The sequence below is a fragment of the Echinops telfairi genome, unplaced genomic scaffold (assembly GCF_000313985.2).
Source record: "Echinops telfairi isolate 266 unplaced genomic scaffold, ASM31398v2 ScPeMD7_7457;HRSCAF=8495, whole genome shotgun sequence".
Taxonomy (NCBI): Eukaryota; Metazoa; Chordata; class Mammalia; order Afrosoricida; family Tenrecidae; genus Echinops; species Echinops telfairi.
In genome coordinates this window covers 8,914,117-8,930,733 of record NW_022111357.1, presented here as the reverse complement: position 1 = coordinate 8,930,733, position 16,617 = coordinate 8,914,117, and the positions used below count along the sequence as shown (strand labels likewise).

The window sequence follows — 16,617 nt, the reverse complement described above, 5'->3', positions numbered from 1 at the left end:
AAAAAAGGGAGAAAAGATTGAAACTGCTAAGGATTTCATTTTACTTAAATTCACAATCAATGTAAGCAGCAGCCAGGCAAGAAATCAGCCAATGCATTTCCCTGGCCATAATATTCTCAGTCAACTTACCTGCTTGTGAAAGCTGGCAACAGGTAAGGGAGATAAGAGAATTGATGCATTTGAATTAGGGTTTTTGGTGAAGAATATCCAAAGTCCCAAGGACTACCAGAAGAAGAAACAAATCTGTCTCACATACTTTGGGCATGTTATCAGGAGACTGGTCCCTGGAAAGCGCATCATGCTTGCTAGAGGGTCTACTAACAAGAGAAAGACCTTCACCAGAGATTGATTGGCACAGTGGCGGCAACAATGGGTTCAAACATGGGGATGATTGTGAGGCTGTCTCAGGGTCCATTCTGTGAAACAAAGGGTCACTGCGAGTTGGACACAACTTGATGGCACCTAAGGAGACACAAAACAGGAGCTCTGGTCTTGCCGTCGGGCAAGCATTGCACTGTGAACTGCGAGCTCAGCAAGTCAAGGCGACTGGCCACTCCCGGAGAACGTTGAAGCGAACTGCTCCCGGCGCGGCAGACAACATACAGTATCACTGTGAGTCGGAATCAACTCCGTGGCAGTTGTCGGGTTTTCAGCTTAACAACAATAAACAAACAACCTCACTGCCACGAAGTGGCTTCCAACTCACGGCGACCTTCTAACAAGAAAAGCCACCCAAGGAGCAAACAACCAGCAGTTGCGCTCCACGTGCGTGGAAAATTCACGTGACGGGGAATGTGCGCTGCACCTGGCACCGCACCTCTTTAATTCTCACAGTCCTGGGACTTCGGCTCTAAAAACCGCCGGGTCCAGGATGGAGAATTTGGGATCCGCGAAAGTGGCCACGTCGTTCCAGGGCACACCGCTAGTGAAGAATCGAAGGCGCCAGTTTGAGCGCGGAAGGACCCTGATCTAAGGGCCAAACGGGCTGGCAGGCGTGGGTGCGCTGACCGGCAGCGTCTCCCTCCGCCCCTTCCCTCCGAGGAAGGACCCCCGGGCCGGCCGCGCTGCGCATGTCCGCCGCGGAGCACGACGGGAAGGGGGTGGGGCCTCCGGGGGCTTTTCGCGTCAGTGGCGCGCAGCGAGCGGCTGTGTCGAAGTTTGAGATTCCTCAGGCGGCGAGGCCCGGGCGGAACTCGTAAGCGTCCTCGTTCAGCTGTGGGATTGGTCTTTATTCTGGTCCAGCCGCGCGCCTTGCCGGAGGGGGGCTGCTTGTTGGCGGGAGGCCGAAGCGCCGGGGTTGGGCCGGGCGTCTGGGCGCCGGGTCTGAGTGCGGACTCCGCCATGGTGGTCGGAACCTCCGGGCCAGGCCGAACCAGAACACGATGGTCGTGTCCTTGGGCGGGCGCCGGCGGAGCGGGGCTCGGTCCCCTGCACGCCCAGCGCTTCGCGCCGCCGCCTCGCGGGCGTCGTCCCCGGGCTTTCGGCTGTGCGTCCCCTCCTCTGCGGTCTGCGTTCGTTGCTGTAGCACGCAACGCCTCTGATCACCTGTGGCTCTGCCGGCTGCAGCCGTGGTTTTCCATCTTTAAAAAATGGCATCGTACGCGGGATCTCGGCTGAAAGAAACCAGATAATTCATACTATGAGTGAATAGTTTCGGTTTGGGCAAATTGAGTGGATTTGCGCATGAAATGGGGAGTCTAGGGTGGTGCATCTTTTATCAGTCTCTGCATCACTCCGTTTCCCTATTTTGCTTTGGTGCCCAGAGATGTAAATGCCTTGATTTGCCAGGATTCCTTTGCAAATAGTAATTTTACTAAATTTTTCGGATTATAATCTTGGCATGCTTTTCAGTTAAATTTGAGACCGAAAGAAAAGAATGGTGGATTTTTGCTTTTAGAGTTAAATCACTAGCAACATCTGACGGTGGTCTGTATTCGTCATAAGAAGCTCCAACATTTATATAATAAGAACAGTATTTAACCTGCATCAGGATACTACACCGTTAAATATTTTTGTTTTGCCCATTTAACTCTAAAGGTTGAAGATAGATCATTAAAAGCATTAAAGTCGTGAATTTACTTCTAGGGTTTTATGTGCCTAGAATCCAAAAAGGATCTGTGCGAAGTCGTCATTTTCCTAATCACTGACACCTCTTAGTCCAGTTAGTTGCCCACCAGGCTCGGACAGTTAATGAGCCCTAGGGTTTTCATTTGCTGATTTAAAAAAAATTTTTTTTCCCAGTAGATGGCCAGGCTGCCCTAATTTGATCCCACAGCTACTAGGAATTAGGAATTAAACTATATTCACCCAAGTGGTGGTAGAGGCTATTTTCTGAAGGTCTATAAACAAACTAATGCTGTGTGGGTCTAAAAAATACAACCTTTGCTATATAACAGTTATGTAATTCCATGTTTTTATTACTTTGGGGGTTTGTTATAAACACTTTAAAGATGAAATGCTTGTTGAACCCGAAGAGTGCAGTTTGAGAGCTGCTGCTGACGTACAAAGTCAAGTCCTAGGTGTTTGTGTTCAGGGACCTTCCTAGTCCACATCTGCCTTTCGGACATCGTCTCTTTCCATGATGACCCTTGCATTTTAACTTCAACAATAACCTTCCTCTTTATTTCTCAGATACTTATGCTATTGTTTATGCTGTTGTGCCTGCAGTGCCCCCTCTACCCCCCAATGCTTCTTGTTAGCTGTTCTGTAGTGGACTCCAACTCAGGTGTCCTAGAACAAAGTGCTTTCTGGCCCAATGTCATCCTTACAATCACTGGCTTATCAGAGCCCTGCATTGTGACCACTGTGCCAACCCATCTCACCAAAGGTTTCCCTCACACTTGCTGGCCCACTTCCCCAAACATGTCCTTCTGCAGTGATTGATCCCTCCTGATGGTGTATCCATAGCAAGAGAAACAGGTCTTCTGTTGTGGGCCATAGATTTCCATTGGGTGGTTTTCAGGAGTAGATTGCCAAGCCTATCTCCCTAGTCGGTTTTAGTTGGAAACCTGTGTACCTAGGGGGGTTAACAGCAGGATTTTATTTAAAGTACCTGTAGCGTCTGTCTTTATGGCAACGTGCAAGCCACCACAGTACACCAAATTGATGGGTGGTAGCAATGCTCCCTAGATACTTTCTAAAACCTAGCTCAAATTTCAATATCCCGAAGTTGTCTTGGAGCATTTTCCCCCTCCCTCATCATATCTTTTTTTTTTTAAATCATTTTATTGGTGGCTTTTACAGCTCTTATAACATTCCATACATCAATTGTATCAAGCATATTTGTACATATGTTGCCATCATCATTTTCTAAACATTTACTTTCTATTTGAGCCCTTGGTATCAGCTCCTCTTTTTTCCCTCCCTTCCCTTCCACCCTGGTAACCCCTTGACAAATTGTAAATCATTATTGTTTTCGTATCTTAAACCAACCGCTGTCTCCCTTCACCCATGTTTCAGTTGTTCATCCCCCTTTGGGTGGGGGGGTGTTATGCTTCAATCATTGCGATCAGTTCCCCCTTCCTCACTTCCGTAACCCCCACCCCCCAACCTTACACTTACCCTCCTGATAATGCTCTTCTCATTCTGTACCAGTACACATGCTCTGGTCTAGCCAGAACTGAAAGGCAGGACTGGGGTCATGATAGTGGGGGGCGAGGAAGCCTCAAAGAACCAGAGGGATATTTTGTGTTTCATCGGTGCTATATTGTGCCCTGGTTGACTCTTCCCTTCCCTGTGACCCTTCTGTGAGGGAATGTCCTATTGTCTACAGATGGGTTTTGGGTCTCTATTCCAACCCCCCTCATTCTCAACAATATGTTTTTTGTTTGTTTGTTTTGGATCTTCTGGTGTGTGTTGCCTGATTCCATTGACACCTCATGATTACACAGGTGGGTGTGCTTCTTCCATGTGGGCTTGTTGCTTCTCTGTTAGATGGCTGCTTGTTTAACTTCGAACCTTTAAGACCCCAGACACTGTATCTTTTGATAACTGGACACCATCAGCTTTCGTCACCACATTTGCTTATGCACATGTTTGTCTTCAGTGATTGTGTTAGGAGGGTGAGCATCACAGAATGCCAGGTTGTTAGAACAAAGCATCGAGGGAGGGCTTGAATAGAGCCCCAAAGTCTGTCCACTTCCTCAATGTAGTGCTATATAAATATATTTACATAGGCCTATACATCTATTTTTATGAATTAATAAGTACACACCTATGGTTATACCTCTATCCATAGCTTTGCTTCCTAGTTCTTTCCTCGTGTTTCCTTTTACCTTCCTCCTGCCCCACCATCATGCTTGCCCTTCTGCCTCATAGTAATTTCCTTTCAGCTAGATTGCTATTGCTCTAACACCACCAGGATCTCTACGTCCTCCTACTTGTTCCCCTGTCTATGGTGCTGTGTACTTACTGCTCCATTCCCCTGCCTTCTCCACCCAAGTTCCTCCAGAACCATCAGTCCCATTGCTTTCTCCTCGGGCTTGCTTCCCATGCCTGTCATGTATAGCATCGGTTCTCAACCTGTGGGTCGCAACCCCTTTGGATTGCCTAAGACCATTGGAAAACACAAATAATTTTCACAGTGTATAATTACATATTGTTTTGTGATTAATCACTGTACTTTAATTATGCTTAATTATGTTCAATTTGTAACAATGAAAATACATCCTGCATATCATATCAGATATTTACATTACGATTCATAACAGTAGCAAAATTACAGTTAGGAAGTAGCAATGAAAATAATTTTATCGTTGGGGTCACCACAACATGAGAAACTGTATTAAAAGGTCTTGGCATTAGAAAGATTGAGAACCACTGTTAAATAGGTAGGCAAAACAACAATAACAGAAAACAAAAGGTTGAATAAAAAGAAACAAAATAGAATACATAATTTCAAGTCTTGTCTGCTGACCTTTATGACTGTCTCCCCATCAGTCCTGGGGGGTTCCAGGAACTGCCTCTCCTAGCCTGGAGTCTATTTTGGGGCCTCTTAAGGGGGTTTGTGGCTTTGCTTTGCTCCTGTTGCTGATCTGTTATGTTCCCTTCTTGGCTGTGTACATATTTAGATGGTTATACTTACCATACTCACTTCACTCCACTCGCTGCCCTTGAGTGGATTTCGACTCATAGCAACCCTATAGGACCAGGGTAGAACTGCCCCTGTGGGTTACCAAGACTGTAACTTTTTTTTTTTTTTTTGCTTTTCAGGATTTTAATTTTTTTACGTTTTATTAGTACTTCATCTACATCATACAATTCAATAATTCAGTCATATCAAAAAGAGTTGTACATTTGTTGATCATATTCAATTCTACAACATTTTCTTCTTGAACTTATTCCTGTAATTTATTTTCTCTTTAAAAAAAAGCATTTTATTAGGGGCTCTTACAGCTCTTATCACAATCCATACATCCATCCATGTGTCAAGCACATTTGTACATATGTTGCCATCATTTTCAAAACATTTTCTACTTGAGCCCTTGATATCAGTGCTTCATTTCCACCCCTCCCCACCTTCCTCCCTCATGAACCCTTGATAATTTATAAAAAATTTTTCCCACGTGTCTTACACCGACCACTGTCTCCCTTCACCCACTTTTCTGTTGTTCATCCCCCTAGGAAGAGATTATATGTAGATCATTGTGATCAGTTCCCCTTTTCTCCCCCCACCTTCCTCTTACCCTCTTGGTATCTCTATTCTCATTATTGGTCCTGAGAGGTTTATCTGTCCTGGATTCCCTGTGTTTCCAACTCTTATCTGTAGCAGTGTATATGCTCTGGTCTAGCCAGATTTGTAAGGTAGAATTGAACTCATGATAGTGGAGGGGAGGAAGCGTTAAAGAAATAGAGGAAAGTTGTATGTTTCATTGGTATTGTACTGCACCTTGACTTGCTCGTCTCTTCCTTGTTATCCTTTTGTAAGGGGATGTCCAAATAGATGGACTTTGGGTCTCCACTCCACACTCCCCCTCATTCACAATGATTCAATTTTTTGTTCTGGGTCTTTGATGCCTGATACCTGATCCCGTCAACACCTTGTGATCACATAGGCTGGTGTGCTTCTGCCATGTGGGTTTTGTTGCTTCTCAGCTAGATGGCCACTTGTGTGTCTTCAAGCCTTTAAGACCCCAGACAATATATCTTTTGATAGCTGGGCACCATCAGCTTTCTTCACCACATATGCTTATGCATCCATTTTGTGTTCAGCGATTGTGTTAGGAAAATGAGCCTCACAGAATGCTGGATTATTAAAGTGTTCTTGTGTTGAGTACATTGAGGGAGTACTTGAGTAGAGGCCCAATGTCCATCTGCTACCTTAATACTTAACATATAAATATATGTACATAGATCTATTTCCCTATCATCTTATATATAAATATTTTTACATATGTACATTTGTATTTAGACCTCTATAAATGTACTTTGCCTCCTAGTTCTTTCCTCTTTTTCCTTTTACTTTCCTCTTGTCCCACTATCATGTTCGGCCTTCATGCGGGTTTCAGTAATTCCTCTCAGCTTCACTGCCCTTGACCAAGCCCCACCAGGCATCCTATACTCTCCTTGCCATGGATTTTAGATGACTTGTTGCTCCCTTGTCCCTGGGTTGGTTGACACCCTCTTTACTTTCCCCCATCTTCCCCTCTCCCGTGCCCCCTTGGAATCGTTGGTCCCATTATTTTCTCCTCTAGATTGTTTATCTTGCCTGTCTTATCTAGATAGACATTCAGTGAATAATCACAAAAACAAGACAGCAAATCAAAACAGCAAAAGAAAGCAACTAAAAACCGACAATTAAAAAAAAGCCTATAAATAGTTCCAGATCTGTTTACGTAATTTTTTTCTCTAATTGTGGCAAAAATATACAAACACAACAAAACATTCTCTAATTCCATAACTTCTGCTTGCATAATTCAGTGCCATTGATTATACTCTTTGTGTTATACAACCATTCCTGATATCCTTTTCCAAATTATTCTACCACTCATAAACTCAGTGCCCCTATACAACAACTCCCCTTCACCTATGGTAACCATTGTTTTTTTCAGGTAGTGGTTTTCTTGCTATAGTATTCACAGATCATGCACTTCCACGGGTAAATTGCTTTTAAAATGAGTTATGTGTGCATAATCACAATCAGTTCTAGTGGTCCTCCCCTCCCAAAGACCGTAACCTGATCTTTTCTCCATTTATGATACTGTTTATTGGTCCAATTGTGCAGCTTCTTGTTTTCTTTACATTGAGTTCCAATCCATATTCAAAGCTTCAGTCCTTGACCTTCATCTGCAAGTACTTCAAGTCCTCCTTCAAGCAAGGTTATGTCATCTGTAAATTGGAGATTGTTAATAAACCTTTCTCTAATCCTGACTCTGTGTTCTTCTTCAGATAGTCCAGGTTTTCTGACTGTTTGCTCAACATACAGATTAAATAAGTATGATACAAAGGATAACACTGACACATAACCTTTCCTGATTTTAAACCACCCAGTATTTCCTTGGTCTGTTTATGTGATTCCCTTTTGGTCCATGTATAGGTTCTGAATGAATACAATGAAGTGTTCTGGAATTCCCATTCTTTTCAAGGCTATCCATAGTTTGTATGATTTACACAGTCAAATGCCTTTTTGTAGCCAGTAAAACACAAACATCTTTCTAGTATTCTCTGCTTTCAGCCAAGATCCTATGATTCTTCAGATTGAAATACGGAATTCTCTTTAAAATCTAATTGATTTTTTATACTATCATTTTGCATTTTGGTAATATTTGCCTAGAAAGAATCCATTAATTGGACAAGCAGAGAGGGCAGTAGTGGAGAGAATGAGGAAGTAGATACTGCCTGTAATGGGAAAAGAAATTGACATTATTTAGAGCATAGATTTGATCCAGTCTGGTGATAAATTGTGAGAGTTTAGGGGGAAAGAGGATTTGGGGGCTACTGGTATATATTTTGTTTGGGGAATTCGATATAGGATAGTGACATTTCCTGGGAAAGGAATGTGTGTAAAAATGTCATGGGAGCAAGATCTGACCTCCTTTAACATTGCTTGGAGCAGGAGAAGAATCAGCATTCACCCAAGGCCAGTCCCTATAATGTAGAGAATAAACACACCTTTACTTTTCACAAATTTTCACATGAACCTTCCTTCCCACATCATTTTACTTTCCTGCTGATTGATAATTCATTTCAGTGACCACACATAAATCACAGATGATGATGACTGCTTTGTATTAGAGACATTAACTAGTTATGAGGCAGACTAGCACTGGCCACTGTTACACCATCTTGTTGAATGCTGAATGACCTGCCTCCTTCCCCCTCCTATCTGAGAAAAGCCCACTAGTGATTGATACTTTTTAAAATTGTTATTTACTTTTTGATGATTGATTTTAGAATATCTTATTCTAAAGATTTCTTATGTTCTTGAGACCAGAACATTTTAATTAATAATATTGTTCCATTTGATGTTGTAATCAGGATATTGCTGTTTTTATTTTATTAACCAGGATGTTATAATCCATGCTGTACCCTGTAACACTCACCAACTCTAAAAAATAACAACAATGGTTTTGCTTTCTGCTTCTGTCCATGCTTGCTTAAGTCCTAGACAAATAATAAATGAGTTTTTTACCCTTGAAAATGGACTGAAATGTCCATTCAGGACTGCAATCAAAGAATCATTTTTAGATGCTAGCTGTCCGGCTGTAACTGAATAAAGACTCTTCTAAATTATCAAGACACTGTAAGTGGCTGTCATTTATTTGAACCTGCAAGAGTTACACTTCAGCATCCAAAACTTGGGATACAGTTCTTTGGTCAGGACAGCGGTTTAGCCATTCCCACAGGCATACCTCTCCTGCTTTTGGCTTCCTCTCAGCCACTGGCCCTTTGGCTTCTGCCCTTAGGCATGTGTTTCAAAGCCCTTTTAGCTCAGTCAACTATGTGCTTCAGAGCACTCCATTCTTCCACAAGCCTGCTGCCTGAAGGCTAAATTCAGCCTGAAGCCCCCAGTCTTCTCAGGTCCCAGGTTCTGCTGGCACTGCTTGCCAGCTGCAGTATCACCTCTGGATCTGGGAGGTTCAACACAGCTGTTTCAGGTTGCTCTCTGCTTTTGGTCCTTCTTTCTTGATGTCAGTAAGATTCCCCTTTCTCCTGCAGGGATGACACCTTTTAAAACTAGCAGGATGACAAAATTGCCCAATATTCTTATTAGAGTTCCAGACACCTTATTTGCCCATCCAAAAGGCTCCATGTATCTTATTTACATTATGAGAAAGTGATCCGGTTCCCTGGGTAGGCCACAAACATTTCACATGTGCATAATCCTACCCAGTCTTTGATGAGAGTTACCAAGACTATGGTTAAAAGGACCATATTAAGTAATTCACAGTACTACAATGTATGAAAGATGTGTGGTGTAATAAAATAATATAGTTTTAAATATCTTGAGCTTGATGGACCAATGGAGCATCCCAGTAGAAATATCAAATAGGGCTATATGGGTTGTAGCTCAGGAGTATAGGCGGAAATCAGCATATAGGTACCGTGTTTCCCCTACAGTAAGACATCCCCCGAAAATAAGACCTACTTACAGTTTTGCCTCTCGCTGAAATAGAAGGCACCCCCGAAAATAAGACCTCCCCAAACATAAGGCCCCCCGAAGCTATCATAACTCTGGACCATAGCGGCAGGCGCCTCCTCGCAGTTCACTGTTGGCTGCAGTGCAGCCGGAGCAGATAGGAAGTGTGAGTAAATATACCATAGATAATGAGTAAATGTACCATAGATTGTTATACATGGAAATAATGGTAGTAACAAGAAATTCTTGATACTGTAGGATTCAGTTTGTCTGGTTATGCTGGTTTGTGATGACAACTACTGTACCGTATACAGGTAATAAATTTCCTTTTTTTTGTTGTTCAACAATAAATGTGTACCATATTCTTCTTGGAAAAAATAAGATATCCCCTGAAAATAAGACCTAGCACATCTTTGGGAGCAAAAATTAATATAAGACAATCTTATTTTCGGGGAAACGGTAATATCTGAGTCCAAGGTGGATCCCGTAGTGCAAGTGAGAAGAGTTTGGGGAAATTTTGTGTTGGAAAAACACAAATATTTGGACAGCAAATGAAATGGATGTTTGTGAAAAAGACAAAGTAAGTTAGAGGAAAAATAGGTCTTGGAAGGAGCGGTGCAGTAGTTAAGAAGTTAAGTAGTTAAGAAGGGTGTGCAGTAGTTAAGCGCTTGGTTGTTAACTAGAAGGTCAGTCATTTGAACACCAGCTGTGTTACATGAGAACTATGAGGCGGTCTGCTTCCATAAAGATTAGAGCCTTGGAAACCCTAGAGGGCATTAGGGTTGCTATGAGGCCCAAAAGCAACTCAATGGATTTGGGTTTGGCTTGGAAGATCCGGGATCCTAGGAAGGAATGATCAGAGAGGAAGTAGTGCTTTAGAAGTTTAAATACACGGTGAGTATATCTAAATGATGCGAACCTGTAAGAAACCAAAAGAGAAGTTGACAACACTGACAAGATAGCTGGCTCTGTGTGTTGGGGGGGAGAGGCAGTGAGGGGTAGTGAGATACAGATAACTGGTGCTAGCATTATTAAATTAAAAATAAACATTTGCATTTGGTTCTCTTGTGCTACAGCCAGGCCGGTTTCATTTTTGGCTGCTCTCATGTCAGCCTCCAACTTACCTTGTGCAACAGAATGAAACACTGTGCCCAGTCTACACCATCCATGAATGGACCAGTGTGATAAGTGATAAGGCTTTTTTTTGTGTGTGTGATAAGGCTTTTTATTGCTGACTTTCAGAAGTAGATTGCCTGGCCTTTTCCCAAGTTTGCTTTGGCCTAAAGGATCTCTGTTCAGCAGCTCCCCTGATGGAAGGATGGTGTCTGTACCTGAAATACATTGGTCAGGAATCCAAACAAGTGTGCTCCGTAAAAGGCAAGAATTCTACCTCTGAAATACCAGAATCTCCTGTGATGGAGAAGACTAGTCCCAGAGGGAAGCAGAGAGCTCTCAGAAAAGCAGAAAGCAATACGATATGCAGTGATAACTCGATTGTCGAATGGCTCCACGCTCCAACTTTCCACTATTTGAACAAAGTTCAAATAAAAAGTCTGCTGGGTGTTCCTAACTTTGCTTGATAGTCGGACTGAAAATCCAACTTGAAAAAACCTGTACCGGCCAAGAGTGGGTCATGGGCTGCAGCTCACTCTGCATATTTAAGTGCTGCTCTCCCACACACAACATATAGTACTTGTGTTAGGGTATTAAATCATTTGTCATTGTGCTTCCCATCCCCCACTCCACCCCCACCCCACTTTATTTGCATACAGTGTCTTAACTATGACTCCATAGAAAGTTAGTGATGCCAACAGTAAAGCTAAGAGGAAAACTCAGAACCACAATGGAGTTAAAGAAATTGTTGGGAAATTTGAATCAGGTTACCACTTACCTGATTTGTCGGCAGAACACAACATAGCTAAGTCTTTAGCAGCTCTGGTAGTGTAGGGTTACATGTTGGGCTGTGATCTGCAAGGTCAACAGTTCAAAATCACCAACTGGTCTGCCAGAGAAAGGACTTTCTACTCTAGTAAGAATTACAGGCTTGGAAAGCCACAGGAGCAGTTCTATCCTATCCTGTAGGGTCATTGTGAGTCAGCATTGACTGGTTGGCAGTGAGTTAAGTTGACATCAACATTTTGGGGGCAAATATGATTAAAGCCGCTAATGTAGTGAATGTTGTGAAATTGTTAACAAAACATCAAGAGGCTGAAAAGTTACTGTTAATTTGAACAAAACAAACAGCTTGATGACAGTAGCATATCTGAGATAGTAAAATGCAAGAAGGCTGAAAGCCTCCATAGTGACTTAAAATCCTGTAAAAATTAAGTGTAATTTTGCGACCTCAGACCCAATTACTTGGTTTTACATGATTTCTTATGAGAAAAATAATGTATGCTCAGTTCTTGAAGTTTTCGGTGTTTGAACACGAATTTGGGAGGAGGTAACTTCAACCACCAAAGTGCCCCTGTCCTGAGGAATAATGGATGGAGGAAACAAGTGTTCACTCCCTGAAGGAACCTTGAGACTGAGCTGTCTAAGGACCCTTTTGTTATTCCTGAGCAATTATGTTTAAAAGTAACTACATATGTAATTTTTAAAAACCTAATTGTTACTTTTTTCACTTGGGCAAGAGCTCCACTGAAATCAGAAGAAAAGCTGTCTAACGCCAGATTCCAATGCAGTCATTCGACCTTCTCTACCAGGGCTGAACTTTACCTTGTGACTGCTTTTCCTGTTGACTGTGAGTTGGGGGACGTTCACAGAGCAAGCTGGTTTTCTGTTCAACCATTTGTACATATTTTGACTCAGGACATTGAGTGCAGTCCAGACATTGTAACACACTTCCCACTTCCTTCCTCCCTGTGGTGTTAGGGTTTTCATTTGCCCTTCTTTCCTCCCTTCCTTTCCTGCTTGTTGAACTTGGTCCCCGAGCATATTCTTCCCTTTTGATCTCTTCTGGTTAGCTGGTCTAATGAGTGCATACAACCCTGGTCTTCTGAATCAACCTCACTTTACAGGTCTGTCATTTGCCTTAAAGTTGACCGGGGGGTGTTTGAGGGAAATGCATAAAAATTCATTTTTAAATCTGACATTAATTCCGCTTATGTTGTGTTTTAGAAGTCTGGAAGGAACCCACTTTTCTGCTTGGATCTGGGTTCCTCTGTATCAGATACTATGAAAGAACCAGGGTCGGATGATGACTTGGACAAGGCAGTGACTACACAGCTACTGCGGACGGATGAAATCAAGACCGAACCTGACAGTGATCAAGTAAATATTTTGCCCTATTATTTAATTGGCAGTTAGTTAGTTAGTTAGTTAGTTAGTTAGTTAGTTAGTTAGTTAGTTAAAATACTTAATAAGGCCTTATCTTCACATAAGCAGTTGATCAAATAATACCTTTATAGGCTTCCAAAAATTCATGAAAAAATAGAAGTAAAAGATAATGGAATTTTTTAAAGCAAACTTTTGAAGTCCCCTCACATATGGGATTAAGTGCCATAGCAAGTATATACAAGAAAGGGATTTCAGAGAATGGCCTATTTAAAATTAAACTTTCAAAGAGGTTAAAGCCAGCTGAAATGTTCCCATTTTTCTTAATTTGAAACAATACAAATAACTAATGTTTTCATAGCACCCATGGAACACACAACATTCCTCTAGTTCTTTAATGCTTCCTCCACCCCCGTCATGACCCCAGTTCTACCTTACAAATCCAGCTAGACCAGAACATGTACACTGGTATAGATAAGAGCCCTCAACACACAGAATCCAGGACAGATAAACCCCTCAACAGTAATGGGAAGAGTGATACCTTGAAGGTAGGGGGAGAGACTGGGAACCAACTATAGTGATTGATGTTTAACTTCCCCCCACCCCCACCCCGTCCAGGGGGGCGAACAATAGAAACATGGGCAAAGGGAGATAGCGATGGTGTAAGATAATAATTTATAATTTATCGGGGTTCATGGGGGGCGGGGAGGAAAAAAGCTGATACCAAGGACTAGCAGAAAGAAAGAAAACATTTTGAAAATGATGATGGCAACATATGTACAAATGTGTTTGATACAAATGGTGTATGGATTCCTACAAGAGCTGTAACAGCCCCCAATAAAATTATGTAAGTGAAAAAAAAAAAAAAACAGCTGAAGCAAACATTTTTGTTCCCTTTTTTCTTAACTTGAAACAATATAAATAACTAATGTTTTATGCTAGTACCTCTATCAAGCAGTAGAATATTATTTTTTAAAGCGTTTTCCAGGTATGCAAGTTTAGTACCAGTTACCTTAAGCATGCTGTACAATCATTACTCCCCCCCTTTTTTTTCCCTCTGCCATCAAGTTAATTCCAACTCATAGCAATCCTATAGGGCAGAATAGAACTGCTCCTGTGAGCTTCCAAGGTGGAACATCTTTACAGGAGTAGAAAGCCTCTTTCTTCCATAGAGCCACTGGTGATTTCAAGCTGCTGACCTGTGGTAGCCCCTAAAAGCCAAACTCAGTGTCTTTCATTAGATTCCAACTCATTTCAACCCTATAGGGCAGGGTAGTACTGCCCCTTTTGGTTTCTGACACTAACTCTTTACCAGAGCAAGAGAATTAGTGGCTGGTAGTTTCAAACTGCTGGCCTCATGGTTAGCAACCCTACCGTAGCTACTATGCCACTAGGGAAGCCCCCACCTCTTCCTCCCTCCCCCCATCAGGCAGGACAGGGCTTGCCAAACTCAACTGCTTTTTATATAATGACTACCTCTGTCCCCCTTCCACTCCTGTTATCTCCTTGGTTCTCCACTTAACCCAATAAGTTTTTGGTCTGTATGCATTTTCCTGTTGTTATTTCATGTAAGTGAGATCATATAGTATTGTCCTTTTGTGGATTGATTTAGTTCATTCAGCATAATGTTTTCAAGGTTCATCCATGTTACAGCATATGAGGGGTTACCCCCAAAAAAAACAAACCGGAAAACTTTGCTGGGCGGAGCATTCATAATATTCATTTTTCCTGTTATTCATTTTCTTTGAGTTAGTGCATCAGATAGCGTTGCCTGGGAAGGTTCTCTCTGGTCAAAGTGAATTTTTTCATGAAAGCAGTTTCTCTCGAGCCTCATTTTTTGTGATGGCTGATTTAAGAGAACAGCTTGCAGCTATGAAATTTTGTTTCCTGCTCAGGGAAAAATGTCACAAAAACTGTTGTGATGTTGAACACAGCTTACAAGAACAGTGCTATGGGAAAAACTCAAGTGTATGAGTGTTTTTCTCATTTTAAAAAAAGGTGAAATGTTGATTGATCACAAACCTCATTCTGTATGTCCATGAACTTGCTAACAGACAAAAATGTCAGCTTGAAGTATATTTATAGTGTGTTAGGTATTGAGAAGATAGTGTAACAGTACGATAAAAAGGCCTGATTTGTGGTATACCAGGAACTGGTGAGCCACCTGCTCATGCAGCCATATCAGTGCACCAGTTTTTGGCAAAAAACAAAAACAAAAAAACAGCATACCTCTCTTGCCCCATGCACCTGACTCACCTGACCTCACTCCATGCAACTTCTTTCTGTTTCTACGAATGAAGAGGGACATGAAAGGACAATGATTTGATGACATAGAAGAGGTGAAGAAAAATAAGAGGGAAGTGCTGTCAACCATCCAAACAGATGAGTTTGAAAAATGTTTCCAAGAATGGAATCACAGACTTGACAAATATGTTGTTAGTGGTTCTCAACCTTCCTAACACTACGACTCTTTAATACAGTTCCTCATGTTGTGGTGACCCCCCCCCCCGCCATGAAATTAATATAACTAATTTTGCTACTGTTAAGAATTGGGCAACCCCTGTGAAACAGTCATTGGACCCCCCAAAGGAGTTGCAACCCACAGGTTGAGAACCGCTGTGTTAAGTGTAATGGAGAGTACTTTAAAAATGATAAGGATATTTTGTTTAAAAATTTAAATATATAGCTTTGAAAATTATTTTTCTGGGTTATTTTTGGGGAGGTTCGTTTATTAGGACTTCAGTTCTCTTTATGGTTAAATAGTATTCTATTGCATGTATTTACTGCATTTTGTTTATCCCTTCATCCATTGATTTTTAGGTTGTTTGTACCTTTTGGCCATTGAGAACAGTGTTGGGATGAAGATTGATGTGCGCATGTGTATTTTTATCACTGCTTTCAAGTCTCTTCAGTGTATACCTAGGAGGGGAATAGCTGGGTCACATCACAGTTTTCCCTTGAACTTTCTGAAGAAATGCCCAATTTTTCCATAGCACCTTTACCATTTTACAATCCCATCAGCAATGGACAATGGTTTAAGTTTTTCCAAACTTTTCATTTTTTTACCTCACCCATCCTCTACTTGTGTTCCATCCATCCAGTCATTTTCAGTTCATAGCAGTCATAGATAGCCGTCCTAGTTTACTGTCTAGAGCCAAAGTCTCATTGTGGCTTTGATTCGTATCTTTCTAATAGGTAATGAATGAGATTGAGTATCTTTTCGTGTTATTTTTTTTTATCATTTTATTAGGGGCTCATACAACTCATCATAATCCATACATAAATCAATTGTGTAAAGCACATGTGTACATTCATTGCCCTCATCATTCTCAAAACATTTGCTCTCCAGAGATTGAGTATCTTTTCATGTGGTTGTTGACTATTTGAGTATCCTTTTTGGTGAAATGTCTGTTTGAGTCCACTTCTCTCTCTCTCTCTCTCTTTTTTTTTTTCTTATAAAGTCCAATTTATCTGTTTTGTTTTTGACTGCTCATGCTTTCGTTACCATATTTACAATCCATTGATTAAAACTAGGCCCTGCCATCTAGCTCAGAAGCAACAAAGCCCACATGGAACAACATATCAACCTGTGTGATCACGGGGTGTTCAACGGATCACTGAAGACAAATGGGTGCATAAGCAAATGTGGCGAAGAAAGCTGATGGTGCCCGGCTATCACAAAGTATAGCGTCTGGGGTCTTAAAGGCTTGAAGGTAATCAAGCGGCCATCAAGCTCAGAAGCAACAAAGCCCACATGGAAGAAG

The 16,617-nt window shown here is 41.8% G+C and overlaps 1 protein-coding gene across 5 annotated transcripts in view; it reads left to right on the top strand.

Moving 5' to 3' along the window:
• The first annotated feature begins 1,119 nt into the window (after positions 1-1,119).
• ZMYM1 (zinc finger MYM-type containing 1) overlaps positions 1,120-16,617 on the top strand; it is a 37,993-nt gene continuing 22,495 nt past the window's right edge. Inside the window, exons 1-3 of one of the 5 annotated variants that reach the window (XM_045298864.1) lie at positions 1,120-1,195; positions 12,211-12,320; positions 12,698-12,850. In XM_045298864.1, the coding sequence (XP_045154799.1) occupies positions 12,755-12,850 (96 nt within the window). In that variant the 5' untranslated portion in view covers positions 1,120-1,195; positions 12,211-12,320; positions 12,698-12,754. Of the gene's footprint in view, positions 1,196-9,872; positions 9,892-12,210; positions 12,321-12,579; positions 12,598-12,697; positions 12,851-16,617 lie in introns of those variants that run through there. The other 4 variants (XM_045298865.1, XM_045298867.1, XM_045298866.1 and 1 more) reach the window with 4 other exon arrangements.